Source organism: Netta rufina, assembly GCF_964035555.1.
Source record: "Netta rufina genome assembly, chromosome: 22".
Taxonomy (NCBI): Eukaryota; Metazoa; Chordata; class Aves; order Anseriformes; family Anatidae; genus Netta; species Netta rufina.
The window spans coordinates 2797164-2810541 of record NC_140146.1 but is presented as its reverse complement, the minus strand read 5'-3'; the positions used below and the strand labels follow the sequence as shown (position 1 = coordinate 2810541).

Here is a 13378-nt window from a genome sequence, read left to right as displayed (position 1 = left end):
TCCTCAGTTCTGCTTTTTATCCTTGCTTCTGTTTTTTGTTGCCATGAAAAAGCCTGTTTCTAATGTACAAAGTTTCTGCTCTTCTTTCAATGCCCATTCTGTGTGTATGACCCTATGATGCATAAAGTCAGGAGGGAAGAGAGTTGCAGGCCTGTCACATTCCTCTGTCAAGAGATCATATGCCCCTGGAAGAAACCATGGACTTCTGTCTTCCTTGATCACCCAGGGGAGGTTTTGGGCTGTGCATGCAGAATAGGGAGCTGGGGTTCCTCTTGAAGAAGATCCTCTAATCTTGTGCATGTGCTATTTCCACTGAACATGGCAAGACCATGTATTTTCCCAGGTCCTGTAGGAAAGATCAGACAAGTGGCAGGCAAAATCTTCTTGTGTTGGCCCACAGAGCTGTAGCTTGGCGTAGGCGAGATGTGCTCCAACCCTTCCCTGCATGCCATAGCAAAGTTCTTCTGCATGTGGCTCTGCTGACCCAGGTGTCTGTCCTACTCACCTGTGTGGATGAAGCTGTGCTCCAGTCTGTTGCACAAAGGTCTGTAGAGAGATCCAGCTCTCATTGCTGGTTCAGTGCACTCTGCCCAGTGACATGACACTTCTGCATGGAAGGGTTGGAGTGTATGCAGGAGCAGAAAGTAGCAGTGGAGGAAGGAAAATAGGAATGGCTTCCCTGGTCCTTAACTCACTTAAGAGCAGCCCCTTCCCTAGGTGGGGTTGTTCTCCCTGTGAGTTACAATGGTGTGCTGTGCTGTACCCTGATATAAACATGGTGCTTGGCCACAGAGTGCCCACCCAGATGAGAACATGAACTCTCTGTCATGAGATGACATGAGGAAGGCTGGGAGTTAGAGGGTATTGTGTTGCTACAAGAGGAATTTGCTGAAATAGGCTACAGTAAGTGTGTGCAGAGCAGCCCTGTTGCACTGTGGTTGGCCATGACAGTCACCCTCAGGAGCTGAGAAAAGGAACATCATGAATTAAATAAGTGCCTCTTTGGCCACCTCCTCCATTCAGGGATGAAGATGTTATTGCCACTGTATTGATCTATTTTTCTCTTGTCACAGGTAATAAATGCAATTGAGCAGGACTATCGGCTGCCACCCCCCATGGATTGTCCAAATGCCCTGCATCAGCTAATGCTTGACTGTTGGCAGAAGGACCGAAACCACAGACCCAAATTTGGGCAAATTGTCAATACTTTAGATAAAATGATCCGAAATCCTAATAGCCTGAAAGCCATGGCACCTCTCTCCTCTGGGTATGCATCTTATCTTGTCTTTTGACTTCTATTTGCAGATCTACCGTCCTTTGTGGCCTGGTGGGCACTATCCCCGCATCTCTCTGAGCTAGCTGTTGTAGAGGCTGCTTGACCTGTGTAGTTTGGACCTTTATGGGAGGATGTCAAAGTCACTCTTGTGTCTCTCTGGCCACCTTAGATTTCTGGGAACATGGAGTTTAATTGGACAAGGTCCTCTGCATAGTTAGAGGAGCATCATGGTTTCATGTACATGTGATTGATGGATGGGTATGGATGCTCTGGTGGCCCAGTCTTGCATGCAGTGGAGGCAAGTAAGGCCTCATCAAACAGTATGATGTTTCCCAAGAACAGAGGTGAGGACTGCAGCAACTTATGGGAAGCACTGGTGCAATTCTGGGAGTGCATTTACCCCCTTGTGCAGCCACGATTTGAGAGTTGTATCCCATGGTCTTTGAAAGCTCCATAGTTTCCTTTACACACTGATCCAGAAACAGACTTCGCTGGTGTTCTGCACAGTCCTTGCTTCAGCAGGATAGCATGGGTGGTACTGCTTACTGCAGTGCAGGCACTATGAATGGTGCTGGTCCACATCCTTCTAGCTGATGGAGGGTACAGAAATACACATGCTTATCATTGCTTGTTTTGATTGTTCTCTATTTCTGTGTTTCAGGATTAATCTCCCTCTACTTGACCGCACAATCCCAGATTATACCAGCTTCAACACTGTGGATGAGTGGCTGGATGCCATCAAGATGAGCCAGTACAAAGAGAGCTTTGCCAGTGCTGGCTTCACCACCTTTGACATAGTATCGCAGATGAGTGTAGAGTAAGTGCCCAGGTTTCAAGTCCCAAAGTACAAGGAAAAGTCTCAGTAGTTTAACAACAATTGGCCATTAATAGATTTTATTGTTATTATTATTTTTATATGATGTAGTTTTATAGAATCTGTTACCTTGCGGACCCACTGTTCATCTATTCTGTTTCTGCAGAAATGTCTGTGTTCTACACACTGTCTTGTGTCCAGACTCTGTATATTGCTTTGTATCTGCAGAATTCACTTCCACACTGCATGTCACCATTGTGAAAATGAAAACAATAGTGAGGGTCTCCAAAGCCCCCACGTGGGACAAATGGAGATTTCAGGCTGGCATCAGGCAGTTCTGCAGCTACTGGAGAACCCTTTAAGACCCCAACATCCTCTTGCATGTTTGGCTTATTGGCAATGAAAACAAACACGCGGCAAACAAATTTCTCCTTAGGAAAGGCCTCTGAAATTTCATGTGGTTTCACTTTGGTCTAAATTGTCTTGTATCCACTCAAACTTTCCTCAGTGGCAAAGTTTTAGCAAGTTCTTCAGAGGGAGCAGGCAATTGAAATCCAGTTGTGGTGGTTTTTGAAATCTCTTGGGATTAAGTGGGGCTTTTATGCCTCTGGGGAAGATTTGTAGTTGGTTGCAGTTAGATTTAGAAATCCTTCCTGAGAAAGCGCCAAGCATTAAAGGCATCAGTAAGTGCTACAATGTCTCTGTGCATAGTAACTTGGAATGTTTATTGGATTTGGTGCCTATTTTCACACTTTAAAACTACCACTCAATCAGAATCCATTCACAGAAACAGCCAAACTGATCTTGTTTTGGCTTTCTGGTCTTATTTCCTGCCAGGAAATTCACACGGCAATTCTGGCTGTTTCAGTGTATCCGTGGTACAGCCCCAAGGCCCTGGGGATGGTTTTGGCACAGTATAGGCTGCGTTCATACAAGAGGAAGAGGGCCCACAAAATCTGAAGAACTTTGGTCAGACTAGGACATCACACCCACACCACAGCCCAACTCTGCTGAATCTTGTGGGTTCTATTTGTGATATTATCTAATAGACATATTGCAGGCAGCCCAGCTAATGAGGTCTGCATCCTTCATGGACATGATCAGTCTCCCTTAATGCTATTTCTCCCAGTACCTCACGGTGTCCTTCACAATATCTTCCAAGTCCGTACCATGTGCCTTCAACACAATCAAAAGAGGACCCTCGGCTCCTTCCCATGTCTCTTCCACGTTTGTCACCTGCTTGGATGGACATAATAATAGAGATGATTAGAGTTCCAGCTGTTCCACCTGGACTGTCACAAGTCCATGGGGCCAGATGGGATCCAGCTGAGGGTGCAGAGGGAGCTGGTGGATGTGATTGCTGGGCTGCTTTCCATCATCTATCCGTGGTCATGGTCATCCGGAGAGGTCCCTGATGACTGGAGACTTGCTAACGTGGTGCCCATCTATAGGAAGGGTCGTAAGGAGTATCCTGGGAACTACAGGCCTGTCAGACCGACCTCAGTGCCAGGAGAGGTGATGGAACAGGTCGTCTTGAATGCAATCACGCAATGTACATGGTACAATCAAGGGATCAGGCCCAGCCAACACGGGTTCAGGAAAGGCAAGTCCTGCCTGACCAACCTCATCTCCTCGGGTGACCTGCCTGGTGGATGAGGGAAAGGCTGTTGGTGTAGTCTGCCTAGGCTTCAGCAAAACCTTTGGACATAGTTTGGACAGGGTTTCCCACAGGGTTACAAACTGGCTGGGCGGCCGGGCCCAGAGAGTGGTGATGAACGGAGTGAAATCCAGCCGGTCACCAGTGGTGTTCCCCAGGGGTCAGTGTTGGGGCCCATCCTCGTTAATATCTTTATTGATGACTTGGATGAGGGAATTGGGTGCACCCTCAGTAAGTTTGCAGTGACACCAAGCTGGGGGGACGTGTCGATGTGCTGGAGGGCAGGAAGGCCCTGCAGAGGGACCTGGGCAGGACGGGTCGATGGGCAGAGGCCATGGGATGAGGTTCAACATGGCCAAGGGCCGGGTTCTGCACTTGGGGCACAGCAACCCCATGCAGCAGTACAGGCTGGGGGCAGAGTGGCTGGAAAGCTGTCCCCCGTGCTCTGCTCTGGTCTTTGCAGAAGTAGCTCATCAGGTAAATGGAGCTGCAATGCCATGAGACACAGTTTTCTTGAAATTTGGATGGCCAGCAAAGTTTAAATAGGTTTTAACTTCCTATCTCACAAAACAATAGAGAAAATCCAAGCATGCAGAGAAAGAAACAAAACGACACAAGGGCAGGAAAACCTAAGGGTTTTCAAAGACAAAAACACTTAAAAGGGGTGCACAGAGCATGCACTATTTGCTTCTACACTCTATATTGAGGCTTCCAGTACTCTAGGGGTGTTGCACTTCTATAGAAAATGCAAAGATTGGGAGATTCACCCAGCAAGACTAAAGACAAAAGAACAGAGGTTTCGCCAGGTTTGCATATGTTCATTGCATTTGTAGAGTGTTACAGATGTAGGCTGGAGATTTCAGCTCCCAACACACCACACTCCAAGGGGGTGCTATACATGGGCTTGTTCTCATGTACTTTCTAGTTTTTTCTGATATGCTGTGTTTGTTTCTTTCCTCCCAAAGGGACATTCTGCGAGTTGGGGTCACTTTAGCAGGACACCAGAAGAAAATTCTGAACAGTATCCAGGTGATGAGAGCACAGATGAACCAAATTCAATCTGTGGAGGTTTGATATCAACGTTTCCTCATGCTCCACTTCCTTGAAGCCCTGCTCCCCTTTGCCCCTGTATGTCTGAGCTCTAGTTCTTGAGTGTTCTGCATGGATCAGAGACAGGCAGCTGCTCTGAGGATCATGGCAACAGGAAGAAATGCCCTATCATCAACAATGAATAGTCTCCAAGAGCTTCTAGAATTTAAACAATGGAAAAAGGGAACAACAAAAAAAAAAGACAACTATTTTGAAAACAGACAGACAGACAATTATTTTTAAATAATAATAAAGCAATTGCATTCTTGAAAAGGGCTCCAAGACCAGGAGTCTCCAAAGGAAGAGAATAGAGCAGCTTCATCTAATTCCTCTTGCACAAAGTTGCTGCAGCTGGGCCCAGACACCTCTGGAGGAATGAGACGTTTTCAAGAAGATGAATGCGAGGATAGATCCCGAGAAGCACTTCTCTTTCTCACATGGAGTGGCAGCTCTGGGGATGTCCTGCAGCCAGCAGTACTTTCTGAAAGCCCCTGTTAGCAAATCAAAGAGGAAAGAGAGCAGAGCTGAAGCTCTCTGGTGCTGTGGAACCAAGTGCATCTCAGAAATTGTTGGACTTCTTCAGAAGCTGAAGACATTCTTTTTTTTTTTTTTTTTTTTTTTTTTTAAACAAGTAAACTGAGACTAGAAGAGGCTGTTTCCGACAAATGAGAAGGAATCTGTAACACTTGGGTGGGGGTGGGGAATGGGGAAAACCAGTCCTTTTTACATCTCTTATTTTCTCTTGTCATGGAACAGTTTTGTGAGTGACAGTTTCCTAAGGGTCCGTCCATCCACCCTCCAATGGCATCATTGTTTCATACATATCATATGCACAAGACTTTTAGTGATGTCCTCACTCGATGCCAATGATCTTTTCCCAGAAGACTTCCCAAGTACAGTATGTAGTAGATTTTGATTACAAATGCTGACGTGTACCTTTATTTTTTGGTTGTCATTGTTGGGAGAATTGTCCTTTTACATTGCTTTGTTAACACCAATTTGTGAGTTTGGGGTTGGATTTTATTTTTATTTTTTTTTTATGAGAAGGAAATGACATTTCCAAGCATCATATCATTCAAGAACTTAAATCCTTTCCTTGTGGAAGGAAAAAAAAATGCAGCTTATTGACAATATGCCAGGAGAATAAGTTTTTTATATGCACATTTCCTCATGTTTGCTTGTTTGTTATTTTGCAATTTGTCGTGGCCTGACAGATGTTTCTAACTGTTGGGTTTCCAGTTCTTCACCGATATGAAGTGACCACCTGCTCAATGCAAGGTTGCTGGTGCAATGATGAGCAGCATCACAGAAGGGTTTTTTTTGTTTGTTTGTTTGTTTTTTGTTTTTGTTTTACAGGGGGGAGGGAAAGACGGGGGAGGATAGATGTGTGGTGGGAGGGAATGGTGACTCCACAGCTGGCTGCCAGAGCCCCTTGGAGATGTCTGACTGCTTAGAAAAGTGTCAGAAGTGAGTCGGTGCATGTACCACAGAAAAGCAGGGTAAGCCTGGTCCTCTAAGAGGAGCTTAGCACACAGTTTCTCCGAGCCTGAATTGTATTAGCTGCTAGGTTGTGGATGCCTCACTACAGTAACCAAACTCTGTGGATGTGCTCTGTGCACTTTGGACACGCAGTCCCTTCGCTGGACAATGCACTGGGGGCTCTGAGACGTCTTCAGTCTCAGCCAGTTGCCTCTTGGAGAACCTGGGCGAGCAAAGGAAAAAACTAATCTAGTAGCCCAGGTCTCTGGAGGAAAATGCCACGGCTGAAGCTGAATGGCCAGTCAGCGGATTTATAAATAACTGAAATAAATACTTTAGTTACTCAACAGGTCTTTGGTATGTGTAAATACCACCAACCAAGTGCAGGGGAAATACAAATGAGAATAATTGGACTAGTTATCCCTGTTCAGCACCATCCCATATCTTCTGAAACATGCCTACCACCACCCACCTTCCCCTGGCCATTTGTGGCATATTTCCACACATCTCCTGGCCATATAACGTGAATTTACAAACTCTTGTCTGCCATTGCCATGTCATTCGTGGGGTTCTTCACTCAGTTTCAGCAGCATGGAGTGTTTGAAGGCATGTTCGTTGGGAGCTGGTTTGCTGTATTTTCCAGGAGCTGAATCCAAGAGGAAGTCTGTAGATGAAACTCCCAGGCTGTCTAGACCTCTGTGATCAGATATCATCTCCCTAGACTGCTTGCAATATGTGAGGCCATTTATAAAGTACTTATGATTTTCTTCTTTCAGACCAGATCAGATGATGAAGCACATATGAGTAGCAGGAGACCATTCCCTGCAAATGAGTTACTTCTCTGCTTAGCTTTTCCACTGGCCAAATGTTTGGTGCACAGCTTCATCAGCAGGGGCCTTAACTGAAGGAATTTTCCACCCAGCTCCTATTTGTGTTAGATCTGTACTGGTGGATTGCATTTTCTTTTGTATATTGTATTTCCCTGCTCTTGCACCCAAAAGTACATCTGTAGTCATCAGATGAACATGAGCAGCAGATGTGTGCTGGGGGCTTTGGGATGTGTTCTGCTCTCGGTAACTACATTGCATGCCCTCTGACAGCAATGTTATATCCTATTATCTGCTTTAGGGCAGAAGTGGAGAGAGTTCAGGGTGAGTGGGCAATAGGTGTGTTGTATGCAGGTGGTGCCTGGACATTTGGGCTGCCTGTCCTATAGCCAGTCTGCTTTAATGTGTGTATCTAGCTGAAGGGATGCTTCGAATGCCCTTGTGTTCAAAAACCGCTGCTCCTGACCAGGAAACAAACTCAGTTTTAAAGAGCAGCATGCAAAACATTGATGGTGCCAACTAAACTACAGTGTTGTCAGAGGGCACACAGAGAAAAAAAAAAAAAATTCTTCTCCACATCCCCTGTCCCACAGAACTGCTCTCATGGTGTGCCTCTTCCACAGCATAGCTGCTCTGTTTTAACAATTAACAGCTGCCAGTTCCCCAAGGCATGTCTTTCCCCAAGGCACGTCTGAAGCTGTTTGGTGGCAGGCCAGGCTGAGGGAAGCGTGGTGCTGTGCCAAGCTGCCTGCCCACAGCCAGCCAGCTACTTTTTGTGCGGGGGAGCTCTGCAGTACAAGGAGAGCTGTCTGTCCAGAAAACTCACCAGCAAATTCCTGTGGGGCAGCCATGTGGAAGGAGTGCACGATCCCCTTCAGTTTTCTTTCCCAGACAGCTCCTGACTGCTCTGCACCCTCTGTTACATGCCTGCATGCACCAAGGACAAGCAACGGCCAGGCAGGATCCCCCTTCAGAGCCAGCCACTATCAGACAGGGCTTGGAAGGACACTTCAGGTCATTTGAAGACGTTTTTTCTTAATGCACTGAATCTCCTCACTGGCTAGCATCATACACATCTACCTACCAGACCCAAGCCACTGTGAAGGATGGGACCACACAGCTCAGTGCCACAACGCACCAAAGCCATGGCAGCTGCCTGCGGGACAGAGAGAGCACATCTTTTATCTCGTCCTCTGACCAAAATCACATGTAACGAGTAACACATTCCATCTGATTACCAGGCACTGCTAGCATCATATCAGTCTGTATCTGATTGTGAAGGACTAATGGTGAATTGGACCTAAAATAGAAACGATCCATAAAATACTTCAGTTTTCTGCATCCTTCCAGCTTTCCGGAGAGGATGAGGAACCAAGCTCCTGTAAAGTGCTCTGGTTGTAAATGCTTCTGGTGGATGCCGCAGTTGGTGGCAGTCACCAAGATGACTTTAATGATTTTATTTCATGAGTATCAGTTGTGCTGCTGGAAAATATGAGTCTAATGGCAAAATTCAACTTCATGTGGAGAACAAGTAACAAGGGGAAGACACATGACATTTACACTGTGAAATACTATGGTGCATGTGCATGTAACAAAAACCATCACAATGAGATTTTTTCAGGCATCTTGTTGCAGTTTTCACATTTTCCTTCCACCTTTCAAGCTAGCTTCAAGACCTACTCTTCTCCCCTGTTTTCTACTGCCATCTGTTGCTGAAGGTCACCCATGTCTTGTGCTGGCATCCAGCAGAAGAGCTGAGCAGGCCATTAAGATGAAAATACTGTGTTAGTTGGCCAGTGATAAAATCAAATCATATAGAGCATCAGGGAGCAGAGTAAAGAAAGCAAAGCATATATGGATAATAGAAAGGTAAAAGAATCACCACAGTGCTATATTTTATGGGTCATTTTCAACAGTTGCCACCAGGCCTTTACCTGGAACTAGCAGCAAAGTTGTAAGCCAGGCAAAATGAAAAATGAGTTTTCAAGATAGAGAACTGCCAGGAGTCACGAGCTGTGGGGACACAGGCACAAGACACTATGTACTGCACTGCCCCTCCACAAATTATCTTCTACCACCACCACCCCTGAAATCCCAGGTCTACCCTTCACAAACTTGATGGCAATTTGTGTCTTGCAGCAGCTGAGGATCTGCTTGTTACAGTCTGGCTTCTCGTCTCTGTGGTATTCCCTTTACCAAGCAGTAGCTTCCACTGGCAGTAACCTTCTGTGTAATCTGGGTAAATGCTGCTGTCACAGGGTTTAGCAATTCTACAGTTATTACCTCAGTATTACGATTCAAATGTGAAGAGTTTTATCCCACAACTCCATGGCAGTCATAGTACAGCAGAGCCTTGTTTGTGCTGACAGCATGCATCTGTGTTTCCATGTGCAGGGAGATATACACCGTTGTATCCTGTATAGGGATAGGGAGAAAGCAGGGCTACACCTTCATGGAACTCTGGCTTCAAAAACCTCCCTTAAAGTGGCTGCTGTCCAGTGCAGAGGTGGCTCCTGATCCGGCATTTCATGAGCTAAGAAGAGAGGTTTTGTAGTAGGCGCTGGCTACGCGAATAATTTTTTTTTTCCCCACACCCCTTGAAGTCATTCTTTGTATTGGTGTCCAAGGAAAGATTCTTCCCAATAATGGTCATGCTGCAGGTTAGCAGTGGCCTGTAGAGAAAACCTCTTGGTGCATTTGAGCAGCTTAGAAAACATCTTGGTAAATTTTCTAGGTTGATTTGTATGAAACCTGCAATCAGGGCTTGAATTCTGCTGCATCAGTTGTATCCTCTAACAATATAATAAATCTGTGGCTGTCTTGGATTTATGAATCCAAAGTGCCTGGAAGTAACACTGTTGTCCAGTTTGTTTTAGTTGAGTCTATTTCTTTAATGCATTTCATCTTCTTTTCTGTGTGTCTAGCTTGAGACTGATTTAACATAGGTCTTTTCCATCTTGAAAAATTTTACAAGTTCTTCACATATAGTATTCATCATTTCCCCCTTCAATGTCTTAAGAACAACTAACATTGCACCAACTTCATTGTTACAGTCTGCTGGCAGTTATCCAATGTCATAAAAGACATCCTAAAATTTAATTTCTTTTCTGTGTTCCCCTCTTTCTATGCTGCGATCTCTTAGTGAAGCTAGTGCTTGACATGCCTTCAGCTCTAGGATCAACAATCCTTTATATCAGACAATTGAACTAAATTACATGTCATCAAAATTTCAGTCTGCTTTCTTTCCATGATTCTGCCCTGGATCTTTAGTCTGTGACTTGAGCACCAGTCCCACCTGCTTATGCTGTTGGTGCCACCATGTTCACAATTCAATGCACTGATTTCATCTTGTCATTGCCGAGAACTACTGGAGTTCTCCTACTATGCAAAATATTTATTTTTTTTCTCGCTTCAGACTCATTTTGGCCTAATTTTTAGAATTCTCCAGGATGATTTTGCTTATTGCAGCTATTGAACCCTTCCCAAAGACACGACGCCACTTCTGTGTGTGTTTACTTTCATAATGTGATGCATTCCATAGTCCTAGAAAGCTCCCTGCATTTTGCAATTATTTTCTGAAATTTACTTTACTATTCTCTCTCTGTGTTAGTCCTACCCATTCTACTGTCTAATGTTAGTTGCAGAAATTTAGGGATAGAATCAAGAGGTCTTCGCTCCCCTCAGATCTGTGTTTGTCTTAGTTTTCATTCCGTGCTGTCCTACAAATAATTCAGCAGTTTCTGTTGTTTTCCGTTCTGTAAGAATTTTGCACTTCTCTGCACTCGTGTGCTTTGTAGGAGAGCAGCAGCAGTCCCACTTAAGTAATATGGTTTGATCACTGAATCATTTTTAGTCTAGCCATGGACTGTTTTTGTAGTCCCCGACTGCCATTCAACAAGCCAGAGGACTTAACCTCATGTGCCTCATATTTTTCAGAAGCTCATTTTTTTTCTTGAAAAAAAAAAAAAAAAAAAAAGATTTGCTTGATCCTTTTCCCATTGTTTCATTCCAGAAAATTTCAGGAATTTATCAGTTGTCTTAACTGTAGCTTCTGCTTCTACCTCTAGGGCCAGTCTTGAGTTCCTGCACAGATAGCATACTGTGTCCTTTGATAACTCTACGAAGTCTAAGAGGTAAAGAAATAATCTTTAATGAGTCTTTAATAGCCAAACAGCTATGTTAGCAAAACTAATGGAAGGAGTTCAAGGAAGCATGTTATCCTAGCCTGGGGTTAAAAGAGACAGTCAAATCCCACTTTTCCCCCATACTAATTCTTCTGCACTGCCCCCTTGTTGGCTCCAATCTGTGGTCTACAAGCTGGCTTAGGAGTTTGTAAAATAAAGGATGCCAAAAGCACCATACCCACCTGAAGAGGTCCTCATGCATTGTGGACACCACTCTGAGCCAGGTAGTGTGGCAAATCCAAACCCTTGCTTGGTCTTTTCTGAGAATGAATGCAAAGTCTCTGCTAACAGATATTAGCACCTGATGGTCTTCACATAAGGATGATGTTATGAGCCAGTACTGAATGTACTGATGTATTTAGTTCTCAAAGGGATACACAGAAACTAAGAAATATGCAAAGAAGAGCCACAGGAACAGCCAGAAGACTTTGGAAGTATGAGAGGGGACTAAATAGATTTTGATTCTAGGTGTGACAGAGGCAAACAGTGATATGAAATTTCATGCCATTAAATCAGGGAAGATGTGAGAAAGGTGAGTAAGAAGTAGTCACTATTTCTCACAATAAAAGAAGGGCCACAGGTGAAGTGAAATATGCTGTGACAAAGCACAGTGATTGAATGCTGGAACTCACTGCTATAGGATGTTGATGCTAAGCATTAGATACTTTCAAAAGAGGATTCGGCAGATTTGTGAAAGTAAGATCTGTAGTAGCATCCTCAATGCAAAAATACCTCTTCTGTTTGTTTTTTTCTGGGTCATGGATGCCTGGGGGCATGGAGTGTGTGACACAACTCCTACTAGCACTTCTGTTATACCATCTTGTGACTGACATGTTATGGCTTTTTCTGGTGAAGGATTTCCACATGGGGCCAGAGGGGTACTCCCCTGTCAGGGGAAACCACTCAATTCCTCCTCCTGGTTCCCTGTGTAACGAGGCATCCCTGGGATTCACAACTGCAGTGTATCATCAGTGCTCCAAACAGCAGTAATGGCACAAAAGGGAAGGTTTCTTGGTGGTCCATCATGCTGAATGTGGAAGCTCTCTGTGGAAGCATCCTTGTCTCAACTTTCTTTTCCGGTTCAGAGAACCTGAGGCATGGAGACAGATGCTGGAGGAAGAAGTGTTCCCTTTCCTTCTAACATGGTCTGTTTTCTGACAGTGAGGCTGTTGCACCTGCATTGGAGATTGGCTCAGCTTGCAGGAGCAGTCTCTGCTGGTTGCATGGATATGAGTCCAAATAAATATATGAGCGCCTTAAGGATGAAAATTCAGGAAAGAAGCCTGGGACAAGCTTTTAAAATGGTCAAACATGTCTCAATGCAATTCAGAGCTGGGCTAGGAGCCTGCAGTGAAAGCCAAGAGGCATCCCAGAGCACAAACCAAGCGTTGGGGCCTCCAGGACAAGATACAGTCATGTATTAAGTGCAAGGTTCAGTTGTGAGTGCTGGCCCAGTTCTGAATTTGTTCTCTATGTCCTGGGGACAGGTTAGATCCAGACAAAACTTATGTTTCTTATGATACCTTGATAGCATAAATAAAAGCTATCTGATACAGGCAATGATTCATTTCCCTCTTCCAAGTAGCCCAGGAATGTGGCAGAAGATCCTGTCTGAGGCAGAAGGGACGCTGGCTGTGTAGTCCTAACACCCTGCCGACCTCTCTAAGCTATGGAAGATGAGGAAAGGGACACACTATTTGTATTTTCTTCTGATCTATCTTGTTTGGCCCCCTCTAAGTCTGATCTCCAGTATGACTCTCTGTTCTTTCCTCTGCTCTGGAAGGGAAAGAACCAGGGTACTTCTAGCTGATGGTTTTATAAGCTCTCTGATGTTGTTTTTTTTTTTTCTTCTCTGAAAATCCCAGCTCCTGTGTTTATGGTCCTGGGAGCACTGGGGTCATATGAAAATCACAGCCTTTATTGTAAATGGGGTAGCCCAAGCCTCATATGAGGAAGCAAAGTTGTATGGCTGCAGCTTCCATGCTGGCAAGCCCTGCTTCTACAGAGCACTGTGTCTGTCCTACCTTACCTGAGTACCACACAGCCCGTAAA

At 44.8% G+C, this 13378-nt stretch overlaps 1 protein-coding gene across 1 annotated transcript in view; it reads left to right on the top strand.

Annotated features, from left to right (window-relative positions):
* The window catches only part of EPHB2 (EPH receptor B2), a gene marked incomplete at its 5' end in the record, with an annotated part of 117952 nt that extends 113085 nt beyond the window's left edge, over positions 1 to 4867 (top strand). Inside the window, 3 exons of the mRNA XM_084300269.1 lie at positions 1074 to 1267; positions 1938 to 2093; positions 4713 to 4867. Of these exons, the coding sequence (XP_084156395.1) occupies positions 1074 to 1267; positions 1938 to 2093; positions 4713 to 4821 (459 nt within the window). The 3' untranslated portion in view covers positions 4822 to 4867. The remainder of the gene's footprint in view (positions 1 to 1073; positions 1268 to 1937; positions 2094 to 4712) is intronic.
* Positions 4868 to 13378: the final 8511 nt, after the last annotated feature.